This window comes from Aulonocara stuartgranti (genome assembly GCF_965226115.1).
Source record: "Aulonocara stuartgranti genome assembly, chromosome: 22".
Taxonomy (NCBI): domain Eukaryota; kingdom Metazoa; phylum Chordata; class Actinopteri; order Cichliformes; family Cichlidae; genus Aulonocara; species Aulonocara stuartgranti.
In genome coordinates this window covers 30,408,893-30,425,462 of record NC_138957.1, presented here as the reverse complement: position 1 = coordinate 30,425,462, position 16,570 = coordinate 30,408,893, and the positions used below count along the sequence as shown (strand labels likewise).

The 16,570-nt window shown below is 44.8% G+C and overlaps 1 protein-coding gene across 10 annotated transcripts in view; it reads right to left on the bottom strand.

Annotated features, from left to right (window-relative positions):
• macf1a (microtubule actin crosslinking factor 1a) overlaps nucleotides 1-16,570 on the bottom strand; it is a 230,901-nt gene that overhangs the window by 63,631 nt on the left and 150,700 nt on the right. For all 10 annotated transcript variants that reach the window (XM_082520383.1, XM_082520384.1, XM_082520385.1 and 7 more), the window contains 18 exons: nucleotides 9,869-10,018; nucleotides 9,481-9,714; nucleotides 9,104-9,283; nucleotides 8,843-9,016; nucleotides 8,506-8,673; nucleotides 7,183-7,374; nucleotides 6,918-7,091; nucleotides 6,551-6,674; nucleotides 6,245-6,444; nucleotides 5,777-6,094; nucleotides 5,518-5,684; nucleotides 3,974-4,130; nucleotides 3,760-3,871; nucleotides 2,955-3,017; nucleotides 2,203-2,441; nucleotides 1,932-2,061; nucleotides 666-865; nucleotides 8-235 (listed from right to left, as the gene is read on the bottom strand). In XM_082520383.1, coding sequence (XP_082376509.1) covers nucleotides 8-235; nucleotides 666-865; nucleotides 1,932-2,061; nucleotides 2,203-2,441; nucleotides 2,955-3,017; nucleotides 3,760-3,871; nucleotides 3,974-4,130; nucleotides 5,518-5,684; nucleotides 5,777-6,094; nucleotides 6,245-6,444; nucleotides 6,551-6,674; nucleotides 6,918-7,091; nucleotides 7,183-7,374; nucleotides 8,506-8,673; nucleotides 8,843-9,016; nucleotides 9,104-9,283; nucleotides 9,481-9,714; nucleotides 9,869-10,018 — 3,210 coding nt within the window. The remainder of the gene's footprint in view (nucleotides 1-7; nucleotides 236-665; nucleotides 866-1,931; nucleotides 2,062-2,202; nucleotides 2,442-2,954; nucleotides 3,018-3,759; nucleotides 3,872-3,973; nucleotides 4,131-5,517; nucleotides 5,685-5,776; nucleotides 6,095-6,244; nucleotides 6,445-6,550; nucleotides 6,675-6,917; nucleotides 7,092-7,182; nucleotides 7,375-8,505; nucleotides 8,674-8,842; nucleotides 9,017-9,103; nucleotides 9,284-9,480; nucleotides 9,715-9,868; nucleotides 10,019-16,570) is intronic.

Genomic DNA, 16,570 nt, shown 5'->3' with positions numbered 1-16,570 from the left:
GTCTTACCTGGTACCGTTCGCTGGTTCCTTGGGCCTGATCGATGTGGTTCGACCTCTGTGTCAATTTGCTCGTTAGGTCCTCCCACTGCTGGGAGATGGAGCCCAGTTCAGAACGCACCTCTGCCAGGTCCTTGGGGTCCTGAGCAGAGTCACCGGTCTGGGAGAGGATGCCCTCAGCTGACTGAGTCAGCTGGTCAAACTGTGGCCGCCGGGTCTCAAACTCCCGCAGCATGAACTGAAGGAAAGAGGAAAGATCAAAGGCATCATTACAAATTCAATGAAGTAACCTGTCGATATCAAAAACATACAATCTGTCTAAGAATTGAAAGCCTGCAGAAACCCCCCCCACTTTTTCTTGTGCTGGATTTTCATTGAACATCACTGTTTCACCTACTCAGAGCTTTAATTCTTTTTACATTTTCTGCCACGTACTTGTAACCTGACACAGCAGATGGTTTGTTAGACAGAACCATCTGGGAACTTGTCCGTGTAAACTGTTGCGAAAAGAGCTGGCACTTTCAAAAATACTTGGCAGGTGATCTGTCTATCACCGTTCACCACGGGCAAACTTCAACCTATTAAATCAGCGAACCAGAAGATGAAGAGAAATTTGCACATAGGACCACATGGCCAACAGCACTTCCGGCTTTATAAGGTGAGCATACCTGTGCTTGCTGTTTCTGTGTGTTGAGCATGTTGGGGTCGATGCTCAGGGGTCCAAGAACGCTCATCATCAGCTCCTTCTCCCTCAGCCAAGGACCCAACTGATTGGCCGCTGAGGCAAAGCTGCCCAGCCTATCAGCGCACGTCTCGAGCTCAGTCTGCCTCTGAGCCGCGGTCTGATTAGCCGTTTGCCAGCGGGAGTCTGAGGAAGTAATCAAAGCAGACGTGAGAAAACTTCAGTCAAACTGTTGATGAACGTGTTTGTATATTCCTCATCTAAAAACTAACCAAAGGGAACAGATTGTTTAGGGAATATTTTTTCATTTAGCTGTGCAACATTACAGCTCAGTCATATTAGATTTTTCTTCCCCTGCCCCTCCTACCTCTTCTGTCTCCTTCACTGACTCATGTTCTGGGCATCCTGCAGTGCGTGTGTGTGTACTCGGTCCACATGGCTTTGAAAAGACTTTATGAAATATGAAATATAAAGGCCTCCTTCTTGGATTTCACCTTACATATTTCTGTCTCTGTTCGCTCATAGGGTAAAAATATCAAGTATTCGAGTGAACAAACAGCTCCGACAGGAACGCTTCCCACTCTCTCCCTGGACGGTATTGATTTCACCTTCTCGTCATCTCATATAAAAGTTATTACAAATTCTGAAGTAACGTGCAAGTTTCCTTCAGAGCCATTTTCAACTAAGCAAAAAAAACCGTCATCTTTTAAGGCCATTTAAAGAAGTCTGGAAAGATTACGTTTCCAGCACAGTCTACATCTACAGTCATCTGCATTTTTATCTGTTTCTTATTGTCCTCTCATATTTATCAAACTTGACATGAGGGAACATAAACTCCCTGACTGCTACGGGTATCACAAGTCATATTTCTCTAAATCAGCGTTTCTTTGTGTCAAGCCCCTCAGGCAGTGTTTGTTCTCTACATCACTGACTTGCATCTCCTCTGCGTGAATCGCTCAGGCTTTGACACAGTGCATCGTCTTCATAATGAATCTCTCCAAAAGTACTGCGCAGTGCAGTGCTCATTCCCGTTTCCTACACACAGGATTTACTTGGGGTGTACTGCACAGGTAAGTGCATACTTGGCAACTCATTGAGCATCCTTCATACATTTATTTTTTCATCCAACGGAAACACTCCCATCACATTATTTTAAAACTACGCTAAGCTCAGCCCTTCCCGTCTCTTGTCTCCATACTAGAGGCTTGTCCAGTCCTACATCACCTTTTCCGCCGTCACCTACAGCACATACCTATCTCTTGCAGCTGTTGTCTCCAGGTGTCTGCTTCTGGTGAATCTGGGTTTTCAGCAATCAGTTTCCTCAGCATGCTCTTCAGCTCCTCCACCTTTCCTGAGTGCTCGGCCAATTCTGACAGCAGGGCCTGCAGAAGAAAAACAACGTCTGCATATCAAAGCTATTCAATAAAGCAAACAAAACTTGGTTATAACAGACAACAGATGACTTTGCTGCATTTTTACCAAAGAAAAAAAGGCACCACAAAGCATTAGAGTCTATCCTTTACCTTGTTCTCCTGGGCCTGAGCTCGTACCACCTCCGGTTTGGAGGGAGAGGCGGTCTGTGCCTGTTTCAGGCTTTCCTCTCTGTCTGTCAGCCAGCTCTTAAGCTCTTCTGTGCCCTGCCTGGCCTTCTGCCTCAGCTCCAGCGAGGCCTGCTGCTGACCAAGACGCTCCTTTAACTCCCCGCCCAAAGCGTCATATCGACTGTTCACATCAGACACTGCTACCTGGAGCTCTGTCAGATCTGAGGGCCAAAAAAGGCATAAACCCCGAACATATTAGAAAACCCCGAATACACCAGAACAGAGAAAACCAGCAAACAGGCAAAATCTCAGAGCAAAAGGATAGGAAGACCCACAACTGTACATAAAGAGAAACTTTGGAGTGAAGCAGTGGAGACACCAGTATTTTTTTTAATGTAATAAATATACCTGCTGTGTTTTGGATGGACAGAAAGCCAGCAGTGACAGGACAGAGTGGGGGCACAGGAAAGGGTAAAACAGAGAACACTCTCTAAAAGCACCACTAATGTAGGTGGTGGTCAACTCTCTGAGGTTCATGTTAGACTCTCATTTTAACCATGTGGGGTCTGCTGCTTCTGACTACACAAAGGTTGTGCAGCGGCGTCTCGCTGGCCTTTGTGAATACGCGTGCTGCTGAGATGTTATATAATAAACAGCGAGTGAAAAGACACCACACGGTTAAGTCGGGCTTGATGGAGAAAAAGGACAGAGAGCGAGCTGGAGGGAGAGCTCACCTTTACAGGTGTGAATGCCATTGACACTGCTGGGACCTGCTGAGCCATTGATGTGAGGAGCACCTGGGAGAAAAACACACACAGCTGACTGAGTACAACATGCTCATGCAAACACCGTCGCACAAACATCAAAGTGAGGAACGCTGAGAGACAGACTTGGGAGAAAAAGATATGGAGGATATCCACAGTCTGAACATGGACACAGGAATCTAATGTGTGTAACACACAGCAAGATAAACACTCACACCATTCGCCTACTTCTGTTTTGGTTTTATTTGACTTAACTATTAAGATGTGTACACAAGAATCTCCAACCATGTAACCAGAGGGCAGAACACCTAGAAGTGAGTGGATACAAATGTTTCTGATGTGGTCCAAAGCCGGAGAAAATAACTGGAAAAGTCTGGGATTTAGTTTGTGGTTTTGTTGGGTTTCCCTGCAAAGTCTGCAGGTAACAAACTGTTTTAGAAGTTGGCAGCGCTCCCTGTTTCCTTCATTATTTAAACGTGCCGTCATAGCTTAGCTGTATCACAGGAATGTACCGCGACAGGTCTGATTATTAATACAGATTCATTACACTTGTTGTTTTTGTTGTCGCCTTCCTGCAGTTCTTAATTCATGATTTGTTTTTCATATCTGTTTACCTCAGGTCAAATTACTTTATAAATCCGCCGATGATTCCCCCCCACCCACACCGTCTGTAATTCTCACTTAAAAGCGCTCTCATGCGTAAACAAAGTCATTTAAACTGAAGCAGAGTGTGAGAGTGCTTATTGATTGGCAGCTTCTGCATCCTCGTTCTTACCCGTTTTGGTCTGAGGAGCGGTGATATCGATGATGAGCGATTCCAGCTCGGAGCCCGTCTTGTTTAGCTCTTGAACTCGGGATCCCTGCGACTCCCAGTCGTGCAACAAGTCCTGAAGTCATAAAGCATTTTAAGGAGTCGTTTCAAGTAGCATGGATATATTTTTTTCCCATGATTCACATTGTATGAATCATTTACAGCCAAATTAATTAACCTTAAGCTGCTGAACTCTCCTCTGCAGGCCCTCGGTGTTGAGGTTGGCCTCTTTGGAGGGCAGCTGGTCCTGTGCTGTCTGAAGCCACCTGACGAGGGAGCTGGAGAGGCCGCGGAACTGGAGCAGCTGTTGCTCGCAGGCCTGAATGGCAGCAAACCTGTGTGTGGAAAAACAGACGATGAGGAAGGAAGACGACAACGTGAAGAAAACAAGTCGTAGACAGAGACCAGAGAACGTACGGAGAACCAGAGCAGGGAAAGTTCTGCTTAAAAAACACATTTTTTAATTTTCATTTTAATGTCAAGTAATCATGTGATCCATTACAGTATAAACAGTTACCCACTGTAATTTTTTAAAGACAGAAAAATGCCCAGACAAAACACTGCTGACATGAACCAGCCAAGGTCCAGCCTTGACCTCCCTCTGCGTATGTGATCTGTGTCGGGCTAAAGCTGGAAAAGTGCTGACTGCCTGCAGACAAAACAGCTCTGAGAAGACGTCTGGCATGGAGCAGTATCATTATCACGCTGCTATTTTCTCTCCCTCGGGATTCGAGGCTGGGAGTTATCTGAGCGGGCAGTTTATAGGACGGACAATGAGCCATGTGAACTCTGCTTATATTAGTACCCCGGTCAACACATCAGTTCACACTCATTTGAATACAGTAGGCTCACACAGACAGACACAGTACTGTACCCCAGTACTGAGAAACATCACGTAAGATTAAAACAAACCCACATCCTACAGTATGTCGTATGAGTGCCGTTTAGCCACTATAAAATTAGAAATAATATGTTGATTTTACAGAAGGCTGACTGCCCCACCAATCTGAACTATAATCCAATAAATCTGCACCAGACTGATGGTATTTATAAATTCCCAACCCCCTGCTGACAGGCTTTAAGTGTGGCTGCTCACTGATACAACGTCAGGCCTTGTAGGCATAGCAACCGGTGCCTTGTGAAGGTTACAGATTTAGAAAACAAAATTTGGAAACCGCTCCACTCACACAGTAAGTGTTTTAAAAGTAGATAAAACTCAATCTTAGACGAATCAAACCACATCCTAGGTTTGCTCTGAATTCATCTCCAAGGTCGTCTCATTTGAAGTAAGTCTAGAACGGGCTGACATTTTTATGATTCACACATCTGGGAGCAAATGGTAAATAAAGGAGCCATGGCACTGTTCAGAGATTTGTATCTGGGGCCCTCTTGTGTATTTTATAGTGAACCTGGCAACTGATGAGACAGGAGCTGCATCATCCTCTTTTAGGAAACTTGCACACTTGAATTTAAATTCTATATTATACTGTTATAAAAAAAAGTCTTAAATTACCAAGTTATCTAAATTTAAAGGGACATTAGCTGTAAAAGTTTGTTTTCTATGATTTTTATTACTCAAAAAACAAACAAACACCAAAAAACCCCAAAAACTTGTGAGCATGAACTCTTTCCTTACAACACAGTTTGGGTCCCTTTAAAAACACTTATTCACATTTACAGCTGCACAACCTGAAAGTGCATTTTTCACATTGGTGTTTTTACCTTTCGTTTACATTTTCTTCCAGTTGGTTGAATTCATCAGTGACCTCTTTGACATTGTCCAATAAGCTTTGAGTATTACTGAAGGGTTTTGATTGGCTGAGCTCGGTGCCAAGGTTGCAGAAGGATTTCAGCTGCCCGGCTTCCTGTTCCAGCTCCGATCGGACCTCCTGAGAAAACACACACAGACAAAAATGTTGGACGGAGCCACCGTATGACCAATCCACTGACCTATTAATGAAAATCTGTCGACCCTGCTAACCTCAATGGTCTGCCTGTAGTCGTCCACGCTGCGGTCCGGTTGACCGACAGGACTCAGAGCCTTCACTCGGCTCTGGGTGAAGACCTGGAGGTCTGACCCCAGCCGCTCGTAGCTCTCCAGCTTGGGCAGCAGCCCTTTGAGCTCAGCTTCCCTCTCAGCCTGGCTGGCCTGTGCTGCAGTGAAGCGCTGAGTCAGATCTTCTAAACTCCCCTGAAGGCCTGAAGCCGTGGAGGCGTCTGAGGTGTGAAGCAGTTTGGAAACAGAGTCTCGTGTTGCGTCCACACTGCCCTGCCGGGAGTGTAATTCCTGCCGAAGTTTCTGAACAAGAAAGATGAAAAAACAGAGGTCCTTTTAGAGTAGGATGGATATTTATTATAACTATAAACCTACAAAATTCAGGCAATTTGTTTTCAGATGTTTTATACTTTGTGAAAAAATTCAGCATTTTTCTTTTGGTAATTATCCCACCTGGTTCTGAGTAAGGGCATCCTGTACAGCCTGTGCAGTGGGTTCAATTGGTCCAGGGCTCAGAGCCAGTTTGTCCAACCAGCTCAGCAGACCCTTGAGGCCCTCCTGGACGCTGACAGATTGGGCCACAGCTGTCTGCAGCTGCTCGGCCCGTTCTGAGACAGATGTGGAAAGGGAGTCGAATCTCTTCTCCAAGCCATCTAAAGAGAAAGTGTGCGAAACAAGTCAAGCTGTGAAAGAGCCCAAATAAAGGCTCTGTGGTCTGTGATTATAACTGAAGTCAACGTGTTTGGCAGATTAAATCACCTGCAGCACACAGGATGTCAACAGCTTTCAGGGAAGGAGATTCATCTGTGCTGACCAGATCTCTTCCTGCCCTCTTCACCTTCTCCAGCTGCACCGAGCGCTCTGCCAGCTCATCCTGAAGCAGCTGGAAATAGAGATACCCATAAAACCCATAAATATTTCCTATAATCCTCACAAATATTACAGCCTTTTTTCGTTATCTGAAAAATTAAATTAATGTTTTTCATAATTTCTTTGCATGGTATACAGCTATGGAATGAAGACTGCAAACTAAGCCATGTTTTTGAATGTGTCTCAATTGCATAATTTCTCTTTTCTCTGTCATTTTGTGCTCATTAATGCAGGTGTTGGTCATTGCATGCTTCACCTGTACTTGTCGTAGTGTGTTCTGTAGGTTCTGCGGGTCTGTCTCTGCGCTGGCCTTCGCTATGCTTTGGTTCTGTTCCTGAGTGCTGAGCCAGGAGTGGAGGGAGACGACCTCATCCTGGTACTGCTGGTATCTCTCCAACAGGCCGGACAAACGGCTGCCCAACTCTGTTGACTGCACATAGCACACAAAGGTTTTTAAGCATATACATGAACCAAATGTGGCGTTTAGCACAGTTCCTAATGATTATCAGAACTTCCTTCACCTTGGTGTGTAGAGTGGTGTATCTGTGGTTGGCATCCTGTAGATTGTCAGTTACCAGCTGCTTGGTGCTCTCCAGAGATGCATCTGAACCACCACCTTGCTCCAGAGCTCCCTGAACAGAGTCCAGAACTTTCTGACCCGAGATGGAAACGAAGCGCAAGTCCGCCTTGTGGCAAATCACATCTTCGGCAAGCTGGAATTACAGATATATTTACAGGTCAATTGGGAATAAATTCACAGAGTTTAAGTGGAAAATATAATTTTAAGTTTTCATGGAAAGCACGATTATATCAGAAGGTCATCAGTTCAAATTTCAAGAATGGGTGGGAAAAACGTGTAAGGAAAACACATAAAACACTGTAAATGAGGTACCAGGGGACTCTTCATGAGTAAATTATCCTAAACTGGTAAAGTGGAATTTCCCTCCCCCTCCCACATGTGAGACTATATAAAAACATATGGATAACTTGAACTGGAGCGTGGAAACTTAGTCACCCATGGATAATTAAAGAAAAACAACAACAACAAAACATACATTAGAACAGTGATTTCAATCTGGGCCCAGCCCATTTACTTCAGTTCAAAGCAGCAAAAACCACGTTCGGCTAATTCATTCAAACTGCAGAGCCACAACGCCACAAGCAAACTTGTCTGCCTGGAGAATTTTCTGCTCAGTAGTAGATGCAGTACAGAGTTTGAACTTCTAAAGGTTTGCTTTTTCCTTCTTTTTTGAGAGGGAAAAAAGGCTTTACAGATGTGCAGCTCACCCAGTGGCATCACCACCTTGTCTCTATCTGCAGGACTGAGGTCAGCATCATGTGAAAAATTAATTTGATACAACAGCTCCCTCTTGTGGAGAAATACTGGCATCCCATTTGGAAACAGTCCATATGTATAAGTTTGTGATCTTCATGAGAAACTTCATATTGAAATATATAAAAGCGTTGAACATAACAGATGAAAACAGGTAAGGTTTTAATGCTGTAACATGTACTTTCTCCTAGACTTTTTAAAATTGATGCAACATACATACAAAAGGTTGGTTTTATTTTGAAAAGGCTTATTGTCTTAACTTTCACAGTGTAGATAATAACCCAACATGAAGACAAAGCTCAACTCTGCACCCCTGCCTGCTGAGCTCCGATGATTGTTCTCACAGTATTGTAAACGCTGGAGATGCTGTCGCTCTAGTGTAAAAACTATGTCATAACATCATTTCCAAATTATCTTAAGCATTTTCTTTCTGTAAAAAACAAAAAAACCTTTCATAATGAAGGAAACCATCTGTGTTAGCAACGACTGGCTGGACTCTACTTCCATGTACCTTTCTGTGCTCGTCTAGCCTGCCCTTAAGTCCTTGTGCATCTGTTTCTCCTTCGCCAAGAGAACGAAGATCCCGTTCACTTTGTTCCAGCCAGGTACCCAAACTTCCATGTTCCTGGAGGAATTTTGTCAGCTCATCTTTCAGAGCCTCAGACTTTCTCAGACGGTCCTACAAGATAAACGATACAGGAGAGGCAGTCAGTTACCACAGGGGCTAAACACAAATCACTAATTACCTCATTAAGTTGCAACTGAACAAAAAAGATATTCCTAGACAGTGCACATATTATGTATGGAGAATAGCACACTATTTATACACATATTTATACTTTTAGTACCTGGCAGCTCTTCAGTTTGTCCTGGTGCTGAGCCTGCAGCTGGTCCAGGGCAGCCCTGAGTCGCTGTTTCTCTTCAGGAGGAACTGTTGTGTCAGGCTGCTCCAAAAGGGACCGAGTCGACTGGGTGATCTGCAGCAGCTGTGCCTGCTGAGCCTGGAGCTGCTGAAGCTCCGCCTGGCAGAAAGATGATATCGGTCAGAACTCTGTAACATTGTAAGGCATTTAAATCAAAATGTGCCAAACATAGATCAGAGTTTTAACCTGTAGCATCTCAGTATGTGACATCACAGCGCCCTCTGGTGGTGAAAAAGGGGAATCAATAACATCCTGGGCTGCTGAAGATCCAGCTAGAGTCTTTCCAGGTTGGTTAAGGGTGGACAGTTCATTCAGGAGGGAGTCTATATGAGTTCGGGTCTCCTGTAGTTCCTCCACTGCTTTCGCCTGGAGAGGAGAAGACAGGAGCAGAGTGGAGGGTGGAAGACGTTAAATTAAAACCTAGTTGCTTTAAATGTCAGGTTTTAACTTTTAAAATGTCTTTAATGTATGAAAAAATATCTTCAGAAATGGGTAAAAATAGTTGTTTTAACAAGGGGATTTTTAAAATTCTGACAGATGTACGACCACATTGCTGCTCTTACCCTTTGTGTGTTCTGCTGCACAGTGTTATTAATGGCTGTGTCGAGCTCAGACAGCGTGGTGCTGGTTGAATCTGTCAGAGCACTGTACTGCTCCTTCATTCTTGTTAGCGCCGCCTGGAGGTTCTCCCTCTCCTCTGGGCTCAGGGTTTCTCCTTGCTCTGACAGGAGCTCCTCCACAGACCTGATGGCCTCAGCTATGCCCTCGCCTTTAGTGTGGAGGTCTTTCTGGACTTCCTGAAGACAGAAACAAAGAAATAGAAATATTCCGTTAAATATTAAGGATTTAAATGACTAAAATTTTTAATGATATAAGTGCGATATCCAGACTTACTGAGCTGAATCTTATACACAAAAACAAGAAAGATAGATTAATGTAGGACTTTCACACCTTTAGTTTCCTCTGCTTCTCCTGCAGGATATCCACATCACCTGACTCTGCTCCTGGTCTCTGACTGGCCAGCAGGCTGGCAGCTCCAGCCAACCACATGCTGAGGCCTTCCAGTTTCTGAGAGCACTCTGCTTTCTGCTGCTGAACCACCTGAGAGAAATGGAAGAGAGAAGGAAAAGCAAAGATCCAGAAAGAAAGAAAATGTGAGGAAAACTGATCCTGACCAAACCTCGTACGGACGAGTCCATCATAAACACTTCAGGAACGGCCCACTCGTGATTTTGTTTTACCATTTTTATACCTCTTAACAGAAGCACAGACTACTAAGATGCTATACGTTTGTAGTGCACATTGCCAAGCTTTGAGCAGATTGTGTCCAGAGTTCACACTTAAAACACACACAGAGGCAGACACACATACACATTTACATCAACGTGTCTGACAAGCAACAAACAAACAATACAAAGAGAAATCAAACAAGTATCTGTTTTATTTTTGCTGTTTTTCCTCTTTCTCCCAGGTATTCAGATGAGACAAGAGGAAAAACAGTGACGCGCTGTAGCCAGCAAGGCTTTACTTTACCGCCGTGACACAAGCGATTTTCTTCAGTGGCAATCTGGAACAGCAAGGCAAACAGGTTAATAATACACATGTTATAGAGACATGCAGAGGAGCAAACACACTTGCATAAAAAGTTTCGGTAGTAGAAGTGAGGGTGGTGATACTGTCAAGTAGCAAAGCATTTGCAAAAACAGCAGCAGTGGTCCGAGTACAAACCCGAGACGAGGAGATCAGGTCTGAGTCGATGTGTAATGGCACTACAAGCTGAAACTATGGTGGAGGTTAGCGAGATTATGTTGGGCTTTTCTAATCCGACACATCAGATTTCATGAAACATGAGCTTTTTTAGCATGATGACAGTTAACAGCATGGCAACAAACGATGTTAAATATGAAAGCTAACCGAGTGTTTGCGCAGCGTTTAAAACCATCTCAATCATCGTTTTCCAAACCTCTCTCTCCCTCGCACTCTGCCTCTCTTTCTCCTTCTCTTCTTCTTTCTCCTTCTCTTTGCACTGCCGCTCCTCTTCCCTGTCTCTCTGGGCTGAGAGGGCGTCGGCCCAGGCCTGGGCTTGACCGGAAGCTCTGTGGAAGGCCTTCTGCAGCTGCTGAAGCTGCCCCAGAAGATGCCTGCTTTGCTCAGGGGCCAGGTCCTGCGCCCGCTCTGAGATGAACACCTGAATGTCAAACACTACGTTGTTGACCTCGCTAGAGCGAGCCATCAGAGAGGACTGGAGCTCCTGAAGGAAAGTTTCACACAAACAAATGAATGCTCAGCAGAACAAATCAGTGAACCAGTGTCCCCACCCCTCCATATGATCCATGTTTACGATACCAAGCAATAATACTGCTAATTATTTAAATCCACAGGTTCAAAGCATGACAAATGTATATATGCTTATAATACAATTTATTCTTTCTAGAAAACTTGCCTTGCAAAGAGTCAGCTGCTGCGTGAGCTGATCTGAACCGTCATTTTTCTTCTCTTTCTCCATCTGAGTCTCTGTCTCTGTCAGCCAAGACAGCAAGCTCTCCACGTGTTGTCCCAGTGACTTCTGCTCAGCTGTGACTGCATCCTGAATGAAAAGTCGGAGCACCGTCAGTGATGCCTTTTGTCTATTATATATGTGTGCTACCCTCTGTTATTTATCTGTTTCTGCTACCTTATAAGAGTCTCTGTGGTCTCGTAGACTTTGCAGAATGCCCTCAGAAAGAGCCCTGGCAGCCTCGTATCCTCGAGCCAAGCTCCGCCCATCCTTTTCCAGGGCCAATAGGAGTTGAGGAGGAACATTTTTCGGTTGGGGCTTCAGCAGTCGCTCAGCCGCCTCCGCCTCTTTGTTGATCTCAGGCTCCATGTCGCGCAGTTCGAGGTCCAGAGTCTGCGAGACAGATTAGGAAAAGAAAACAAAAGTTTTCTTGATTCTTGATTAAGACACTAATCCTTAAACCGGCTGACCGGTTTGTCTCGCACGGAAAACAAATGCCAATCTAAGCTGCAAACCAAATTTAAGCATTAAAAGCAGTGTGCATGTTTGTGTGTGTGAATTTCACCTCAGTCTGTCTGATGATGTCCTCCAATGTGATGAGGCTGCGACCAACAGACTGCTGCTGCTGCTGCTTCAGTTGGACCTCGATGTGTCTAACCATGGAGAGCAGGGCCACCATTCGCTGGTCGTGCTCCAAGCATTCTTGACGCATCAATGATGACTGTGGGAAGAAAACAAAACACACTTTAAAGATGCTTTGACCAACCGAAGGGCTTTAAAATAAATAAATAAATAAAAATATTTATAACTTCACAAGTTTTCCTCTTGCCTTGCTAGTCACAGATGATGCTTCCTCTTTCTTTGACACCTGTTGGGGACTCTCGCTGGCGTCATCCTCTGCCCAGGTCTCAGTGGTGGTCTCAGACTGTGGGACTACAGGTGATCCAGACTCAGCTGCAGCATCTTCTGAGAGCAAAGCCGGCGTTTCTGAAGATTCAAGATGTTGCTGTTGGTTTTTTAAAGATTCTGATGCAGGAGTATCGGTGCCTTCTTCTTTGACTGGTTGGTGCTTTTTCTTCTTTCTGCCTTTGCCAGCTGTTTTATCAGGCTGTGGATCAGAAGCTGTGGGCTGAGCTGTGGACAGAGCAGCGGACAGAGCTGTGGACTGAGTCTCCACTTTGTGTCCATCGTGAGAAAGGTCAGCTTCGATCACACCTCCAGTGCCTGAATGGGATTTGTCTTTCCCGCCACTGATCTCTTCCGCTTGTACGATGTCCTGCACGTGATAACTGGGCCTCTGTGGTGAAGTTTGTTCAAGAGTCTCAACTGTTGGAATAATAATTGCAGGGGTCTCCACCTCAACTGTCTCTTCACCAGCCGAAGGTGAGAGGACATCCCTCGTTAGTGACCGACTCTCAGAATCTACCTTCTGCTCCTGAATCAAACCTGAGCTTTCCAAATCTGTTCTTTCCAGAGTGGATTTTGGGGTAATTTCTGTTGCAGTCACTTCCACTTTTTCCTTGCTCAGTGCCTTCTCAGTATCAGGCTCAGCTTTTTCAGCCACTTTCAGCCTCTTGGATCTTTTGCTCTTCTTACTTTGTTTACTAGGCTGGGCTTCTTTAGATTGGACCGATGCAGCTGTCTTAATATCTTTTTGTGTCTCTTCCATTCCAAAAGTTGCATCCTTTTCTTTTTCATTTGAAGAAACTTCCAGCGGTTCAGCCTCCGTGGTCTCCTCGACCAACGGTTTCTCCACAGGCAGATTTTCTTTGACTTCTCTCAGTTTCATTTTGTCCACCTTGACACTCATCTCTTCTTCTTTACTTTCTTCAGATAAACCATCGGATGTCTTGACAGTGTCTTCTTTTACAGCTCGACTCTCCACTCCATCCTCCTTAGCGTGCCGAGTTTGTGCCTTTACATCACTAACAGTTATACCTTTACCCTCCTTCTTCCCCACCTCCTTGCGCAGCGCCTGCAGCTCCTCAGCAGCCTGTTTCTCACTCACGCCTTTTTCAAACACCTTTTTAAGAATACTCTCTTTGGCCTTCAGGATCAAGGCCGCTTTCTCAGTGTCTGGCAGAGGGGATTTCTGAGGCAGCTCATGCTCTTTCCTTTCCTTCACCTCCTGAATGCTCTCTGGTTTTTCTGGTTGCTGAGCGACAGAATCCTTTTCTTCAGACTTCCCTTTCATCTCCTCTCTCTTATCAGCCTTTGCTGTAGCTGTTAATATTTTATTTGCCTCTTTCTCTGGTTCAGCGATTGGTTTTAAGGCTTCTTTCTGTCCCTGTCTCACCAAATTACTCTCAACCTCAAATTTCTCATCAGTCCTTATGCCTTCGATTTGCCCTTCAGAAGCTCCCTGACCATGAATCTGTGATTTCTTGTCTACGTCTTGTGACGCAAGCTCAACTGTAGTCGCATTAACAGCTCCAGACTTTCCTTCCATCTCCTCCTCAGTTTGATAAATTTGAGATGCATGCTTTATCTCTGAAGGGTGTGTTTCGCCCTCTGTCTCTTTACCTTTTCCCTTCTTTTTATTTTTCCTCTTCTTTTTGCTTTTGTTTTCTGACTCTTTGGAAGCAGATGTCAATGACTGTGCTGACTCTTCAGAACGAGTGCTGGTTTTGATCTCTAAATCTTCAACCTTTAAGGGCTTCGTTTTCTCCACCACTTGGACCTTCTCTCTTATGCCATCATCTTTCTGCACTGCCACATCATCCTTTTTAGATTCCTCTTCGCCCAAATTTGACACTTCATCACCCTCTTTGCTTTCCTTGTCATCTATAACCATTACTGCCACAGGACTCGTTGTCTTAGGCTTCAATCTTCCATCCTCGGGAACACGCTCTTTTCCCCCACCCTGCACAGGTTCCCCATTGACACCTGTTCTATCCTTTTCCTGTAAATCTTTGTCAGCATGATAGATTTGTGTCGGCTTGACTTCTACAGAATCTCTGATAATGCTTTTCCTTTGTTCATCATTTATTTGCAGTCTCTCATCTGCCTCCTGTTCAGGAAGACTCTGTGATTTAGTGGTGTCTTTCTGTGGTTCAATTTCTTTTATGGCTTGCTGGATTCTTTTCTCAACATTAGTTGCAAACTTAAATAAGATGTCCATGGACTCGTCCGGCTGCCTTGAAGTCTTTTCTTTCCCTGACTCAGGTTTGTCCACTTTGTCCTCATCTGCAATCGTGTCATATAACTTTAACTGATCTGAAAGTACAGATGTCAGTGTTTTCTCTTCATCTTGCACTGCTTCTCTCTTTGAAGGTGGAGATTTCGTGGGCTCCTCAGTGTTCACATCAGACCAGTTTGATGGACTGTCTGGACTTGATGCTGAAAATTTGATAGCAGGGCTGTACGTACTATCTGATGAGGCAACGGGTGTAGAGCTTTCTTCACCACCCTCTGTCTCTACCGACATCACTTTCTCCTGAATCTCCAAAGCCACATTGTTAGATATCAGTCCTAAAGCAGTTGCAACATTGAGACCTGAGACTCGTTGTCCAGTTGAAGGATCAACTAAGCCTCCTTTCAAAAACTGGTTTGTAGCTATTTCTGTGACCATATCATCTCCAACTAAACCTCTCTTAGAAGCTTCAGGCAGCGAGAGCCTTTCTCCAGTTCTGATATCAATGATCCCACCGCTGTCTGCCTGGCTTTGGAGAAGTCTAAATGCTGGAGCTGGATCAACTTTCTTTAATGCAACTGCTTCGGGAAGGGTCAGTGTTTCCTTTGATTGTTTATCCTGAACACCACGGAATGGTTTCACCTCCAAGAAGCGTTTACCTGTTTCAATATCTATCTTACCCTGGTTTACAAGTTCTGAATAGGGCACAATCCGTGCTGTTTGGGGGTCAAGAACTCCTTGAGTTACTGTAGGAGAAGCCATGACTTCACTGGCTTTGTTCTTATCTAGAAGACCCTTAGTAACAGCCTCTGTCAAAGTAAGTTTGATTCCAGTGTCAGGGTCTGAAATAGCTCCGGTTGATGCTTGGAAAACAAAAGCTTCTGGGCGATGTGAAGGACTGACTTTTCCTTGGTAGACCCACTCAAGTTCCTCTAACCCAGGAGCAACGGACCGATCTACTAGTCCTCTATCAACAGCATCAGAAACTGGAAGCCTCATGCCTGAAGGATGGTGAATTATACCACCTTCAGCCACTTGCCTAGCCAAGACCTGATAAGCTTCCTCTGGTCTAATTAAGCCTTTGTGAATAGCTTGTTCTATAGGAACTGGAGACTTGGACTCTGGGTCGAGAACACCTTCCATCTGAAGCTGCAAACTGGCTTTCTTGAGGAATGTTGAGGAATCTGCATCCTTTCCCTTGCATGCCTTCTCCAGTGCTACAAGTTCTTCTCTATGATCATCTTCAATCAGCCCCAGGTTTGCTGCTAGAGTCACAGAGACTTTCTTATCCCTACGCAGGTCAACAATCCCCCCAGATGCCACCTGGGCTTCCAGAAGTCGAGAGGCTGTGTTGGGATCAATCAACCCTGCCTGAGCTGCCTCCCTCACCCCACAGATCTGCCTTTTCTCCACATCAACAACCCCTGCAAGGGTTTTATCTGACTTTAGGACACCCCACATTAGATCTTCATCTAGTAAACCCTCCTGCATAACTTCCTCCATGGTAAGTGACTCCCCACTGATGGCATCTAGGAAGCCCCCAAACAAACCGGCTTGAGCCATTAATTTAACAGCTGTATGGCCAGGAAGGACACCCTGGGCTACTGCCTCATCTGGCAGCAGCTTTTCCCCTTCTTCTGTCATTAGACCTCCCTGTTTGAGCTGCATGACCATCCTCTCCAGTTCAGCATCCTCTTCTTGCTTTTCCACTACTGCTTCAGAGATATCAACTTGTGGTTTAGCTTGCTTTGAGTCTGTCTCTTTTACAGCCACGTTTTGTTTTATAATTTCTGATTCAGCCTGGGAATCTTTTATATCTTTCCTTTCTTGGGATGCTGTTAATTTAACATCTTCATTTGGTTTTTCCCCTGGGATGAGCTCTTTGAATGTCTTCCTTTCAACATTATCCTCTGATTTGAGTGGTGCTGTGGCCATTTCAATAACTTCTGTTGCAGTTGTACTTCCACTGTCTCGCACAGGACTATCCATGGGTTGGTATTCAGTTTGTATTATTTCATTTGGG